Below are 15,600 nucleotides of genomic sequence, written 5' to 3' on the forward strand. Positions count from 1 at the left end.
TTCACACAGTGCAGGAAATATTTCGTCCAATAGTCACAGAAGGTTATGAATCCTTCGCGCTCACCGCTATGTGGAGTTAAATTCACCGTGATAAAAACATTTTTGTCATTTTTGCCTCCTTAAAAGATTTTTAAAAGATTTTTCTGTCAGTCTTTGATTATTTTCATGATTGGTTTGACTGTGTAAACACAGTTTTCATAGTGTCTGGTGCATCATGGACTCCAGACTGAGATATGTATCGCATAACAATCAGCTGTGGTGTAAATTGAATCTCTGTGATAAGGAAACCTCATCAGATGTGACGTTTAGGATTTCAGCAAGTATATTTTTACTCCTACTGCAGTCGTGTTACAGAACTTCACCAGAGGAACTACAAATACCAACCTCCTTCTCTGGAAATAACCCTGTAACACCGAACCCCCTGAAGTTTCAGTCACACACTCTGTACCTGGATCATTTTTACAGTATTGATTTACAAGTGACTGCAGAGTCTAACTTATTCATACATACTTTATATGCTTGTATATTAATTCATCTTTTTAATGTTGTGGCAGGGGATGAAAGTTTTTGCCAGTGTCCCATTTGTGAAAATGTTTTTTTTTTTTTTTTTTTTTTTTTTTAAAAGGCAGATGACTTGTAGAACTCATTAAATGCATGTATGATGAATCAAAGTCCTCAGCTGACAGTGTAATAATACAGAAAATACATCAGATCAGCTGCTACACTGAGTAAAAGAGCCGTTAAAATGAACTTAAAGTGATTAACTGGAATAAAACTATTTTTAAGATCTCTCGACTTTCCTCCTGTTCATGCCCTCTCCGTCCTTACCATCACTGTGTTTCCCACTAGGTGTTTGGAGGACGTGGAACAGTTGTTTTCCAGAGTCTGTGTCCATTACAGATAAAGATAAAGGTCATTTCTTTATCTGTTTCTTCTTTGTTTGTATCTCAAACTGAAACAGAAAGTAATAAACTGGAGTCAGCGGAGAGTTGTGAAGCTTTGCGTTTTTCTTCTGTGAATGCAAAAATTCTTACATGTAAAAACATCTGGTTTTACATGATGTGGACATTATTTTGTGTGGTATCAAAAGTACGTTCAGACAACAGAGCTGGCGCGGTTGGCAAGAAGGTGAATTAAAACTGCTTTGTAGATCACAAAGGAGAAGACGAGGAATGCTCTGGGGAACGGCCAAACTATATATCTTGGATGACAAAGAAAACACAGAAAGTATGAATTCAGTTAACAAATTTCCAGTAAAATGTCTGGAGCGTATTTCTTCAGATAGCAAATGATAAAAATATGGATTTTTATTTGTTTTGTTATGAAGAAAAAATTTAAAGTGCTGGGAAAAAAGGAGAAGCAGCTGTTTGCTGGGAGTTTCTTTCTTGTGGCTTGTTGTAGGTGGTTGTAGGTTGTGTTTGCATTTCTCTAGTAATTTTCCACAAAGTGTGAAAATGTTGCTTCTCTGTTATCAGTGTCTTATCTTTGGGTGGAGCTGGGTTTCCTCCACAACAACTCAGAAACATTAACTTCTATGATTGTATGGAGACAAAGTGTTTATTTGCCCTTGTGTTGTATGATGGTTGTTAAAGTCATGTTAAAGTCACGCTGTGCAGCGCGACCTGCTGTGTCTCTGCTCCTTCCAGCTCTTCACTGCAGCTGCTCATTCACACGGTGAAGTTTTGTCTTGTGCATCATTTTCTGCAAATTTCCACCAGAATTTATCCTGACATGTCTGAGATCTGTGGAAACTTTGGGATCGTCAGTAAAACAAAGCAAAGTTCTGTGGGTTTGAACATGTTTGGCTGCACAGAGCCTGATGTGGTTCATCCATCCGGGGGTTTCTGAGGTTCACAGTCGTCAACATCAAGTGAATAACTTCTCATACTTTTTACTCCACTACCATTTTTGTGACAGATTCAGTTACTGGAAAATATTTTTCCCATGTGTTTATTATGTTGAACATCTTGGATGCATGTCTCTCAGAAAAGAGCTCTGTTCATGAAGTTTGTAATGTTTTGTTCACTTACTGCTGTGTCCTTCAGATATCAGAGAATCTACTTTCATCCGTCCAGCGTCTTCAGTCTCATCACCGTGAGCACGTCCCGAGTTTGAACCTCAGTTTAGCTCACAGGGTTTTGTGTTTGTTTGTTCTCCTCGTGTTTGTGTGTCTTTCCTCCAGGTTTTCTGGTTTAGACATTAAATGTTAAGCATTATGTGGACTATCAGGAACCCTGTGCTGCCGTCCTTGACCAAGGCTCTGACCTCAGGGTACAATTGTCCCCACAGGGATTAATAATAAAGCTTTAAATAACTTTAAGACACATTATTTAAAAAAATGTTATCACAGAGAGGCCTGATTGGAAAACCGTTTCCTTTTCCTTATTCTCATGTTTCAAATGAGATTTTATTGAAATTTTATTCCTCTTGTTTTGTTCACGTGGCCTCGAACATCGAGTCGCAAACTTTTTTATCTCATGAGGCAAAGACAGTTTGTCTCCTCCTGATCCTTTGTCTCAGGCTGAGTAATGTGAGCAGTTCAGCCAAAGACTGATGCTCCTGTCTCACATCATTTCATTTGAAAAGTTTTTAGAGACATGAAGGAGGAAAATTAACCACAATTTGACAACAGTCTCATCTCAAGGTCCATTTAGTGGCTTTCCTGAACTTTTGATCTCGTTTTAATCTTCATCAGCAGATGGACTGGTGCCAGTATGACACCTTAGCTTCTACAAACCTTTGGACTGACTTCCACAGACAGAATGGAGCCTCCGCCTATAAGAACATGAATGTTTTATATGATATAATAACGCTGGGGTGAGCAGACAGCCTCTGTTCGTCAGTGGGTTAAAGTTTACAGCAGACTCTCTGTATTTCTGCTCGGCTCTCCTCCTCATGGCTCATTTCCATGGCGCTGTCTCTATAGGCTGCAGGGTTTTGGAGAGCTGACCCCTGATTGGCCAGCGGAGCTGTCCCGCAGAGTCAGTCTTTGCTCTGATTGGCTGCTTTTGCCACCATGCTGTGCAGCTTTCTTATCAAAGCACACGCTCTTTAAAGTCGGTTTATGTTTCCCCCACAAACATCGCAGACCGCTGCTTTATCATTAAACGGCGAAGCGCAGTTTTCTCGCCATCCTGACTGAGAATATTCGAGAGTTTTCCCTGAGAGTTTTCCCTGAGAGTTTTCCCTGGCTGCCCGATGAGAGGCAGTCGGCTGAAGTTTGGACGCAGAGCAGCTCTGAGTTGAAGATGCAGACATCGAAGAGTTTTCAGTTGGATGATTTTATCGCAGGATGGATCGGCGGTGAGTGGCACCGAGTTGTTTCCAGGCTTTTATTCCGGGAGAGGCTCCCTCCTTTACTCAGTGTTCAGTGGAGAAGTGTGGGGGGTTGGGGGGAGGATTTGAGGGGGGGTGGCGGCGGCGGTGGTGGGTCCGTCCACCTAACGGCCTCCTATAACTGCATGTTTGCTTGGATTGAATCGGCGGTGCGCGGAGACTCAGGCACAAGCTGCGGCTTTCGTACAGAGAAAACAGGTTTGCAGGAAGATTTCTGCACATGCATCCACATCCAGTGTGTACAGTGGAGTGTCTGCACAGTGGAGGGTCCGCAGAGCCCCCCTCCCATTCCGCACTCCGATAAATAAACACTGTCCTCCAGTGTTAAAGCCAGCAGCTGGATGCGCTAACTCTGGCAGTCGTTCATGCAGAGACTGTTTCTGCAGGATTGACGATGTGGAACTTTTGATTGCCATGAGAAAACTTATTTTGAAGTAGAAAACGTGCAGTGATGGGTTTGACCGCTAGGGGGGCTGATACTGCATCATTTGTAGTTGCATAAACAAAAAAGTAGGGCTCCTGTACCCTCACACTGAGGGTTGTTGTTGTTTTTCTCTTTATTCTAGCACCGTGGTCACACAATAATAAATGAATAAAACCCAGATAAAAAAGAATAGGCATCCCTTTAAAATGAAATCCTAAAGTGATGAATGAAAAGTCATTTGGAAGAGATGAGTGAGCTCAGAACAAATTTAAGATCCATGTGAACCAAAACTAAAAGATCACCAAGAAAACTTTTACTCCGTTAGTTATTAAAACATAATGAGCAGATGGTTTGTCATGAATTAAAATTTAAAACAAAAATATGTTGTCACCAAACTAAAATTAGATTAGTAAAACTGTACATAAACCTTCAGGACTTGTAACTTCCTGTGTTTGTTTTCTCTGTTTCCTGAAACCAACCTTTAACTTACACTGGTGCTGTTTTTATCAAAATGCCTAAAATCCGTCTGTGCAAACGGTGGATTCATGTGAATTCACCCACTGACTTTTCAGTGAATGGGTTAAAGCTTCTTTCATTCAGCTGCTGACCAAGCTGCTTAATGTCGAAGGTCAAAGTGCCCTGCTGGGCTCCAGGACCCTGGTTTGACTGAGGGTCAACTTCAAGTCACAGACATTCAAGCTTTAGTCGGAGGGGCCACATTTCAGATGCTTCAGTTCCCCTGTTTTATTGTTTAGCTGCTGAATGTAAATAAATTAAAAGTTGAACATTTCTTAACATGTCACAAGGAAAAAACAAGGTTGTCTGAGCTGAAAAGATGAAACGTCTCTTACGAACCAGGCAGGGCAGGTGGGTAAAGTCGGCAGCAGCCCACAGTGCAGGGACATAAGAGCACACATTCAGTGTTTATGCATTTTTTGTTTGTGCATTAAAAACCAAACTTCATTTATTCAGCACAAGACATGAAGTGAAACAAACTTGAAGACGAGCCACAGTTTTCAGATTTTCAGTCTTCGACTTTCAACATGTTGCTTTTGTCCACAGAAAAAAACACTAAACCTCAGAAGTAAATTTAGAAATAAAACCAAAAAATCCACTGTTATTTCTATTTCTAAGTATGTGGTGACTTTGACTTTGCAGTAAAAAACAGTCACTTAACTCAGTGTAACATTATCTTTTTTTCCCTTTTTTTTCATGTTTTTTTTTCTTCTGCGTCTGTTTTTCTTTCTCTTTTTGCTGCAGGAGCCTCCAGTGTGGTCGTGGGCCATCCACTGGACACAGTGAAGGTAATTTTTAGGTGTCATTTTTTTCCACATCTTGTAGTTGTTACACAACAGAACAACAACCTGCAGTTCACCAGGACTCATTCTTTTAAGTATTTTGTGGCGCAAAATGTTTGATTTATTGTAATTCAAGAGCAGTTTCACATATTTTCTTGTTGTTCATTATGGGAAGAACTTTGTTTGTTTTTCTGACAAACTTTCATCTTTGTAGTGAAATTTTAAAACTTTGGAATTGCACATCACTACAAAAATTGGACATTGTGCATTTTTATGAAACAGAAAAGAAGATAAATTCACATTTAGAATTTCATAAATACCTGCTGGTAACAGAGTTTTAACTGCATCTGATAGTTTGATGCAGCATTTGATTTTTGTATTAAAAGCATCCTCTGAGTCTGGGAGTCTGGTCTATAAAGAGCTGAAGACTCAGTCCCAGGTAATTAATGAAGAGTAGATATATATGTCTAAAGTTTGGACGAAAAAATCTCTGGAACATGTTTCAGTGTTTTGAGAGAGACTGATGACTTAAGTGTGGTTGGTTTCTCTCATCTCATCCAGACACGGCTCCAGGCGGGAAAAGGCTACAAGAACACTCTGCACTGTGTCCTCGCCATCTACAGGAAGGAAACGGTAAACATTCAGACAAACACGTAGACTTAATTTCATCTTTCTCCACTTACTGTCTTGTCCTTAACATGGAAGATTCTAAGCCTCCTTCTATGTTTCACACCCCTGTAGGAGCTTGATCTGACTCTTGTTGCATCTGTGACCCAGTTTCTAAGCAGGAGTCTGATGTAAAAGGGTTCAGCACCTTGTGAAGTTATTTGCAGAAGCTTAAAATGATGCACGGGAACACTGGATCTGATCAGCTTTGTTATATTTTTTTGCAAAAGAACAGAAGGAAAATAATTCACTTCTGCTACAGACCAGATTCAGTTTGCACATCTGTGTGTTTGCATCCAGCTGAATGCGCCAAATGTTTCGGCTTTACATTCCTTGTCAAAAACCACAACTCTGCTTTTCTCGCATGGTTCCCTCCCTTAGGAGGGAACACTCAAAGTATTTGGCAGCAGCTTCACCGCATCTTTCACTTCGTGCATTTTGGCACAGGCTAATATCCCTCAGATGTTCTCTTTAAAATGTGTTCTGTAAAATGCTTTTACCATGAGGGAATACCTTTGTGTATTTTGGATCAGTAATGACAGTAACAGGCCTCTGTCTTTTCTCTCCCTGTGTTTCTCAGGTCATGGGGTTCTTTAAGGGCATGTCTTTCCCGCTGGCCAGCATCACCGTCTACAACTCAGTGGTATTTGGCTTCTTCAGTAACACCCAGAGACTTATAAGCAAATATCGCTATGGTGATGGGCGGCATCCCTGTGGCATGCTGGACCTGACCGTGGCCAGCATGCTGACTGGACTGATGTCAGTGGGACTGGGAGCCCCGGTGGATCTGGTCAAGATCAGACTGCAAATGCAGACGCAGACGGTTTTATCAGGTAAATCAGGGTTAGCTGTTGTGTCTTTGGATGTTCGTGTTTTCCGTGTTTGGCAGCAGAGACGTGAGCAGTTATTCTAAAGGTGAAAAAAGTCAGATTTTTTTTTTGCCTCAAAATGTCTTAAAAAAGGTCATAGTATAGTAAGGCGTCAAAATATGCCAAAAAAAGTCAAAAAAATTTTTGACCTCAAAATGTCAAAAAACGTTATAGTATAGTAAGGCATCAAAATCGGACAAAAAAAGTCAAAAATTTTTTTGAACTCAAAATCTCATAAAAAACGTCATAGTATAGTAAGGCGTTTTTTTCGGCCAAAAAAAGTCAAAAAAATTTTTGACCTCAAAATGTCATAAAAAACGTCATAGTATAGTAAGGCGTTTTTTTCGGCCAAAAAAAGTCAAAAATTTTTTTGACCTCAAAATGTCATAAAAAACGTCATAGTATAGTAAGGCGTCAAAATTGGCCAAAAAAAGTCAAAAAATTTTTTGACCTCAAAATGTCATAAAAAACGTCATAGTATAGTAAGGCGTCAAAATCGGCCAAAAAAAGTCAAAAATTTTTTTGACCTCTAAATGTCATAAAAAACGTAATAGTATAGTAAGGCGTTTTTTTCGGCCAAAAAAAGTCAAAATTGTTTTTCACCTCAAAATGTCATAAAAAACGTCATAGTATAGTAAGGCGTCAAAATCGGCCAAAAAAAGTCAAAAAAATTTTTGACCTCAAAATGTCATAAAAAACGTCATAGTATAGTAAGGCGTTTTTTTCGGCCAAAAAAAGTCAAAAAAATTTTTGACCTCAAAATGTCATAAAAAACGTCATAGTATAGTAAGGCATCAAAATCGGCCAAAAAAAGTCAAAATTTTTTTGGACCTCAAAATGTCATAAAAAACGTCATAGTATAGTAAGGCGTCAAAATTGGCCAAAAAAAGTCAAAAAATTTTTTGACCTCAAAATGTCATAAAAAACGTCATAGTATAGTAAGGCGTTTTTTTCGGCCAAAAAAAGTCAAAATTGTTTTTCACCTCAAAATGTCATAAAAAACGTCATAGTATAGTAAGGCGTCAAAATCGGCCAAAAAAAGTCAAAAAAATTTTTGACCTCAAAATGTCATAAAAAACGTCATAGTATAGTAAGGCGTTTTTTTCGGCCAAAAAAAGTCAAAAAAATTTTTTCACCTCAAAATGTCAAAAAACGTCATAGTATAGTAAGGCGTTTTTTTCGGCCAAAAAAAGTCAAATTTTTTTTTCACCTCAAAATGTCATAAAAAACGTCATAGTATAGTAAGGCGTCAAAATTGGCCAAAAAAAGTCAAAAAAAATTTTGACCTCAAAATGTCATAAAAAACGTCATAGTATAGTAAGGCGTCAAAATCGGCCAAAAAAAGTCAAAAAAATTTTTGACCTCAAAATGTCAAAAAACGTCATAGTATAGTAAGGCGTTTTTTTCGGCCAAAAAAAGTCAAATTTTTTTTTCACCTCAAAATGTCATAAAAAACGTCATAGTATAGTAAGGCGTCAAAATTGGCCAAAAAAAGTCAAAAAAATTTTTGACCTCAAAATGTCATAAAAAACGTCATAGTATAGTAAGGCGTCAAAATTGGCCAAAAAAAGTCAAAAAAATTTTTGACCTCAAAATGTCATAAAAAACGTCATAGTATAGTAAGGCATTTTTTTCGGCCAAAAAAAGTCTAATTTTTTTTTCACCTCAAAATGTCATAAAAAACGTCATAGTATAGTAAGGCGTCAAAATCGGCCAAAAAAAGTCAAAAAAATTTTTGACCTCAAAATGTCAAAAAACGTCATAGTATAGTAAGAAGTTTTTTTCGGCCAAAAAAAGTTAAAAATTTTTTTGACCTCAAAATGTCATAAAAAACGTCATAGTATAGTAAGTTGCAAAATCGGCCAAAAAAAGTCAAAATTTGTTTGGACCTCAAAATGTCATAAAAAATGTCATAGTATAGTAAGGCGTTTTTTTCGGCCAAAAAAAGTCAATTTTTTTTTTCACCTCAAAATGTCATAAAAAACATCATAGTATAGTAAGGCGTCAAAATTGGCCAAAAAAAGTCAAAAAAAATTTTGACCTCAAAATGTCATAAAAAACGTCATAGTATAGTAAGGCGTCAAAATTGGCCAAAAAAAGTCAAAAAAATTTTTGACCTCAAAATGTCATAAAAAACGTCATAGTATAGTAAGGCGTTTTTTTCGGCCAAAAAAAGTCAAATTTTTTTTTCACCTCAAAATGTCATAAAAAACGTCATAGTATAGTAAGGCGTCAAAATTGGCCAAAAAAAGTCAAAAAAATTTTTGACCTCAAAATGTCAAAAAGCGTCATAGTATAGTAAGGCGTTTTTTTCGGCCAAAGAAAGTCAAAATTTTTTTGACCTCAAAATGTCATAAAAAACGTCATAGTATAGTAAGGCGTCAAAATCGGCCAAAAAAAGTCAAAATTTTTTTTGACCTCAAAATGTCATAAAAAACGTCATAGTATAGTAAGGCGTTTTTTTTGGCCAAAAAAAGTCAAATTTTTTTTTCACCTCAAAATGTCATAAAAAACGTCATAGTATAGTAAGGCGTCAAAATTGGCCAAAAAAAGTCAAAAAAATTTTTGACCTCAAAATGTCATAAAAAACGTCATAGTATAGTAAGGCGTCAAAATTGGCCAAAAAAAGTCAAAAAAATTTTTGACCTCAAAATGTCAAAAAACGTCATAGTATAGTAAGGCGTTTTTTTCGGCCAAAAAAAGTCAAAAAATTTTTTCACCTCAAAATGTCATAAAAAATGTCATAGTATAGTAAGGCGTTTTTTTCGGCCAAAAAAAGTCAAAATTTTTTTTCACCTCAAAATGTCATAAAAAACGTCATAGTATAGTAAGGCGTCATAATTGGCCAAAAAAAGTCAAAAAAAATTTTGACCTCAAAATGTCAAAAAACGTCCTAGTATAGTAAGGCGTTTTTTTCGGCCAAAAAAAGTCAAAAAATTTTTTCACCTCAAAATGTCATAAAAAACGTCATAGTATAGTAAGGCGTTTTTTTCGGCCAAAAAAAGTATAATTTTTTTTTCACCTCAAAATGTCATAAAAAACGTCATAGTATAGTAAGGCGTCAAAATTGGCCAAAAAAAGTCAAAAAAATTTTTGACCTCAAAATGTCATAAAAAACGTCATAGTATAGTAAGGCGTTTTTTTCGGCCAAAAAAAGTCAAATTTTTTTTTCACCTCAAAATGTCATACAAAACGTCATAGTATAGTAAGGCGTCAAAATCGGCCAAAAAAAGTCAAAATTTTTTTTCACCTCAAAATGTCATAAAAAACGTCATAGTATAGTAAGGCGTTTTTTTCGGCCAAAAAAAGTTAAAATTTTTTTTCACCTCAAAATGTCATAAAAAACGTCATAGTATAGTAAGGCGTCAAAATCGGCCAAAAAATGTCAAAATTTTTTTGGACCTCAAACTGTCATAAAAAACGTCATAGTATAGTAAGGCGTCAAAATCGGCCAAAAAAAGTCAAAAATTTTTTTGACCTCAAAATGTCATAAAAAACGTCATAGTATAGTAAGGCGTTTTTTTCGGCCAAAAAAAGTCAAAAATTTTTTTCACCTCAAAATGTCATAAAAAACGTCATAGTATAGTAAGGCGTTTTTTTCGGCCAAAAAAAGTATAATTTTTTTTTCACCTCAAAATGTCATAAAAAATGTCATAGTATAGTAAGGCGTCAAAATCGGCCAAAAAAAGTCAAAAAAATTTTTGACCTCAAAATGTCAAAAAACGTCATAGTATAGTAAGGCGTTTTTTTCGGCCAAAAAAAGTCAAATTTTTTTTTCACCTCAAAATGTCATAAAAAACGTCATAGTATAGTAAGGCGTCAAAATTGGCCAAAAAAAGTCAAATAAATTTTTGACCTCAAAATGTCATAAAAAACGTCATAGTATAGTAAGGCGTTTTTTTCGGCCAAAAAAAGTTAAAAATTTTTTTCACCTCAAAATGTCATACAAAACGTCATAGTATAGTAAGGCGTCAAAATCGGCCAAAAAATGTCAAAATTTTTTTGGACCTCAAACTGTCATAAAAAACGTCATAGTATAGTAAGGCGTCAAAATCGGCCAAAAAAAGTCAAAAATTTTTTTGACCTCAAAATGTCATAAAAAACGTCATAGTATAGTAAGGCGTTTTTTTCGGCCAAAAAAAGTTAAAAAATTTTTTCACCTCAAAATGTCATACAAAACGTCATAGTATAGTAAGGCGTTTTTTTCGGCCAAAAAATGTCAAAATTTTTTTGGACCTCAAACTGTCATAAAAAACGTCATAGTATAGTAAGGCGTCAAAATCGGCTAAAAAAAGTCAAATTTTTTTTTCACCTCAAAATGTCATAAAAAACGTCATAGTATAGTAAGGCGTTTTTTTCGGCCAAAAAAAGTCAAAATTTTTTTCACCTCAAAATGTCATAAAAAACGTCATAGTATAGTAAGGCGTTTTTTTTCGGCCAAAAGAAGTCAAAATTTTTTTTCACCTCAAAATGTCATAAAAAACGTCATAGTATAGTAAGGCGTCAAAATTGGCCAAAAAAAGTCAAAAAAATTTTTGACCTCAAAATGTCAAAAAGCGTCATAGTATAGTAAGGCGTTTTTTTCGGCCAAAGAAAGTCAAATTTTTTTTGACCTCAAAATGTCATAAAAAACGTCATAGTATAGTAAGGCGTCAAAATCGGCCAAAAAAAGTCAAAAATTTTTTTGACCTCAAAATGTCATAAAAAACGTCATAGTATAGTAAGGCGTCAAAATCAGCCAAAAAAAGTCAAAAACATTTTTGACCTCAAAATGTCATAAAAAACATCATAGTATAGTAAGGCCTTTTTTTCGGCCAAAAAAAGTCAAAAAATTTTTTCACCTTAAAATGTCATAAAAAACGTCATAGTATAGTAAGGCGTCAAAATTGGCCAAAAAAAGTCAAAAAAATTTTTGACCTCAAAATGTCATAAAAAACGTCATAGTATAGTAAGGCGTTTTTTTCGGCCAAAAAAAGTCAAATTTTTTTTTCACCTCAAAATGTCATACAAAACGTCATAGTATAGTAAGGCGTCAAAATCGGCCAAAAAAAGTCAAAATTTGTTTGGACCTCAAAATGTCATAAAAAACGTCATAGTATAGTAAGGCGTTTTTTTCGGCCAAAAAAAGTTACAATTTTTTTTCACCTCAAAATGTCATAAAAAACGTCATAGTATAGTAAGGCGTCAAAATCGGCCAAAAAATGTCAAAATTTTTTTGGACCTCAAACTGTCATAAAAAACGTCATAGTATAGTAAGGCGTCAAAATCGGCCAAAAAAAGTCAAAAATTTTTTTGACCTCAAAATGTCATAAAAAACGTCATAGTATAGTAAGGCGTTTTTTTCGGCCAAGAAAAGTTAAAATTTTTTTTCACCTCAAAATGTCATACAAAACGTCATAGTATAGTAAGGCGTCAAAATCGGCCAAAAAATGTCAAAATTTTTTTGGACCTCAAACTGTCATAAAAAACGTCATAGTATAGTAAGGCGTCAAAATCGGCCAAAAAAAGTCAAAAAATTTTTTGACCTCAAAATGTCATAAAAAACATAGTATAGTAAGGCGTTTTTTTCGGCCAAAAAAAGTTAAAAAATTTTTTCACCTCAAAATGTCATACAAAACGTCATAGTATAGTAAGGCGTCAAAATCGGCCAAAAAATGTCAAAATTTTTTTGGACCTCAAACTGTCATAAAAAACGTCATAGTATAGTAAGGCGTCAAAATCGGCCAAAAAAAGTCAAAATTTTTTTTCACCTCAAAATGTCATAAAAAACGTCATAGTATAGTAAGGCGTTTTTTTCGGCCAAAAAATGTCAAAATTTTTTTGGACCTCAAACTGTCATAAAAAACGTCATAGTATAGTAAGGCGTCAAAATCGGCCAAAAAAAGTCAAATTTTTTTTTCACCTCAAAATGTCATAAAAAACGTCATAGTATAGTAAGGCGTTTTTTTCGGCCAAAAAAAGTCAAAATTTTTTTCACCTCAAAATGTCATAAAAAACGTCATAGTATAGTAAGGCGTCAAAATCGGCCAAAAGAAGTCAAAATTTTTTTTCACCTCAAAATGTCATAAAAAACGTCATAGTATAGTAAGGCGTCAAAATTGGCCAAAAAAAGTCAAAAAAATTTTTGACCTCAAAATGTCAAAAAACGTCATAGTATAGTAAGGCGTTTTTTTCGGCCAAAAAAAGTCAAATTTTTTTTTCACCTCAAAATGTCATAAAAAACGTCATAGTATAGTAAGGCATTTTTTTCTGTCAAAAAAAGTCAAAATTTTTTTTCACCTCAAAATGTCATAAAAAACGTCATAGTATAGTAAGGCGTTTTTTTCGGCCAAAAAAAGTCAAAATTTTTTTCACCTCAAAATGTCATAAAAAACGTCATAGTATAGTAAGGCGTCAAAATCGGCCAAAAAAAGTCAAAAATTTTTTTCACCTCAAAATGTCATAAAAAAAATGTCATAGTATAGTAAGGCGTTTTTTTCGGCCAAAAAAAGTCAAAATTTTTTTCACCTCAAAATGTCATAAAAAACGTCATAGTATAGTAAGGCATCAAAATCGGCCAAAAGAAGTCAAAATTTTTTTTCACCTCAAAATGTCATAAAAAACGTCATAGTATAGTAAGGCGTCAAAATTGGCCAAAAAAAGTCAAAAAAATTTTTGACCTCAAAATGTCAAAAAACGTCATAGTATAGTAAGGCGTTTTTTTCGGCCAAAAAAAGTCAAATTTTTTTTTCACCTCAAAATGTCATAAAAAACGTCATAGTATAGTAAGGCGTCAAAATTGGCCAAAAAAAGTCAAAAAAATTTTTGACCTCAAAATGTCAAAAAACGTCATAGTATAGTAAGGCGTTTTTTTCGGCCAAAAAAAGTCAAAAAAATTTTTGACCTCAAAATGTCAAAAAACGTCATAGTATAGTAAGGCGTTTTTTTCGGCCAAAAAAAGTCAAAAAATTTTTTCACCTCAAAATGTCATAAAAAACGTCATAGTATAGTAAGGCGTTTTTTTCGGCCAAAAAAAGTCAAATTTTTTTTTCACCTCAAAATGTCATAAAAAACGTCATAGTATAGTAAGGCGTCAAAATTGGCCAAAAAAAGTCAAATAAATTTTTGACCTCAAAATGTCATAAAAAACGTCATAGTATAGTAAGGCGTTTTTTTCGGCCAAAAAAAGTTAAAAATTTTTTTCACCTCAAAATGTCATACAAAACGTCATAGTATAGTAAGGCGTCAAAATCGGCCAAAAAATGTCAAAATTTTTTTGGACCTCAAACTGTCATAAAAAACGTCATAGTATACTAAGGCGTCAAAATCGGCCAAAAAAAGTCAAAAATTTTTTTGACCTCAAAATGTCATAAAAAACGTCATAGTATAGTAAGGCGTTTTTTTCGGCCAAAAAAAGTTAAAAAATTTTTTCACCTCAAAATGTCATACAAAACGTCATAGTATAGTAAGGCGTTTTTTTCGGCCAAAAAATGTCAAAATTTTTTTGGACCTCAAACTGTCATAAAAAACGTCATAGTATAGTAAGGCGTCAAAATCGGCTAAAAAAAGTCAAATTTTTTTTTCACCTCAAAATGTCATAAAAAACGTCATAGTATAGTAAGGCGTTTTTTTCGGCCAAAAAAAGTCAAAATTTTTTTCACCTCAAAATGTCATAAAAAACGTCATAGTATAGTAAGGCGTTTTTTTTCGGCCAAAAGAAGTCAAAATTTTTTTTCACCTCAAAATGTCATAAAAAACGTCATAGTATAGTAAGGCGTCAAAATTGGCCAAAAAAAGTCAAAAAAATTTTTGACCTCAAAATGTCAAAAAGCGTCATAGTATAGTAAGGCGTTTTTTTCGGCCAAAGAAAGTCAAAATTTTTTTGACCTCAAAATGTCATAAAAAACGTCATAGTATAGTAAGGCGTCAAAATCGGCCAAAAAAAGTCAAAAATTTTTTTGACCTCAAAATGTCATAAAAAACGTCATAGTATAGTAAGGCGTCAAAATCAGCCAAAAAAAGTCAAAAACATTTTTGACCTCAAAATGTCATAAAAAACATCATAGTATAGTAAGGCCTTTTTTTCGGCCAAAAAAAGTCAAAAAATTTTTTCACCTTAAAATGTCATAAAAAACGTCATAGTATAGTAAGGCGTCAAAATTGGCCAAAAAAAGTCAAAAAAAATTTTTGACCTCAAAATGTCATAAAAAACGTCATAGTATAGTAAGGCGTTTTTTTCGGCCAAAAAAAGTCAAAAATTTTTTTCACCTCAAAATGTCATAAAAAACGTCATAGTATAGTAAGGCGTTTTTTTCGGCCAAAAAAAGTCAAAATTTTTTTTCACCTCAAAATGTCATAAAAAACGTCATAGTATAGTAAGGCGTCAAAATTGGCCAAAAAAAGTCAAAAAAATTTTTGACCTCAAAATGTCATAAAAAACGTCATAGTATAGTAAGGCGTTTTTTTCGGCCAAAAAAAGTCAAATTTTTTTTTCACCTCAAAATGTCATACAAAACGTCATAGTATAGTAAGGCGTCAAAATCGGCCAAAAAAAGTCAAAATTTGTTTGGACCTCAAAATGTCATAAAAAACGTCATAGTATAGTAAGGCGTTTTTTTCGGCCAAAAAAAGTTACAATTTTTTTTCACCTCAAAATGTCATAAAAAACGTCATAGTATAGTAAGGCGTCAAAATCGGCCAAAAAATGTCAAAATTTTTTTGGACCTCAAACTGTCATAAAAAACGTCATAGTATAGTAAGGCGTCAAAATCGGCCAAAAAAAGTCAAAAATTTTTTTGACCTCAAAATGTCATAAAAAACGTCATAGTATAGTAAGGCGTTTTTTTCGGCCAAGAAAAGTTAAAATTTTTTTTCACCTCAAAATGTCATACAAAACGTCATAGTATAGTAAGGCGTCAAAATCGGCCAAAAAATGTCAAAATTTTTTTGGACCTCAAACTGTCATAAAAAACGTCATAGTATAGTAAGGCGTCAAAATCGGCCAAAAAAAGTCAAAAAATTTTTTGAC

At 34.5% G+C, this 15,600-nt stretch overlaps 1 protein-coding gene across 2 annotated transcripts in view; it reads left to right on the forward strand.

Annotated features, from left to right (window-relative positions):
* The first annotated feature begins 2,616 nt into the window (after positions 1–2,616).
* The window catches only part of slc25a48 (solute carrier family 25 member 48), a 30,142-nt gene continuing 17,158 nt past the window's right edge, over positions 2,617–15,600 (forward strand). Inside the window, exons 1-4 of one of the 2 annotated variants that reach the window (XM_041048391.1) lie at positions 2,617–3,303; positions 5,021–5,064; positions 5,620–5,691; positions 6,305–6,557. In XM_041048391.1, the coding sequence (XP_040904325.1) occupies positions 3,249–3,303; positions 5,021–5,064; positions 5,620–5,691; positions 6,305–6,557 (424 nt within the window). In that variant the 5' untranslated portion in view covers positions 2,617–3,248. Of the gene's footprint in view, positions 3,304–4,391; positions 4,628–5,020; positions 5,065–5,619; positions 5,692–6,304; positions 6,558–15,600 lie in introns of those variants that run through there. The other variant, XM_041048392.1, reaches the window with a different exon arrangement.

The sequence above is a fragment of the Toxotes jaculatrix genome, chromosome 10 (assembly GCF_017976425.1).
Source record: "Toxotes jaculatrix isolate fToxJac2 chromosome 10, fToxJac2.pri, whole genome shotgun sequence".
In the NCBI taxonomy this organism is placed as follows: Eukaryota; Metazoa; Chordata; class Actinopteri; family Toxotidae; genus Toxotes; species Toxotes jaculatrix.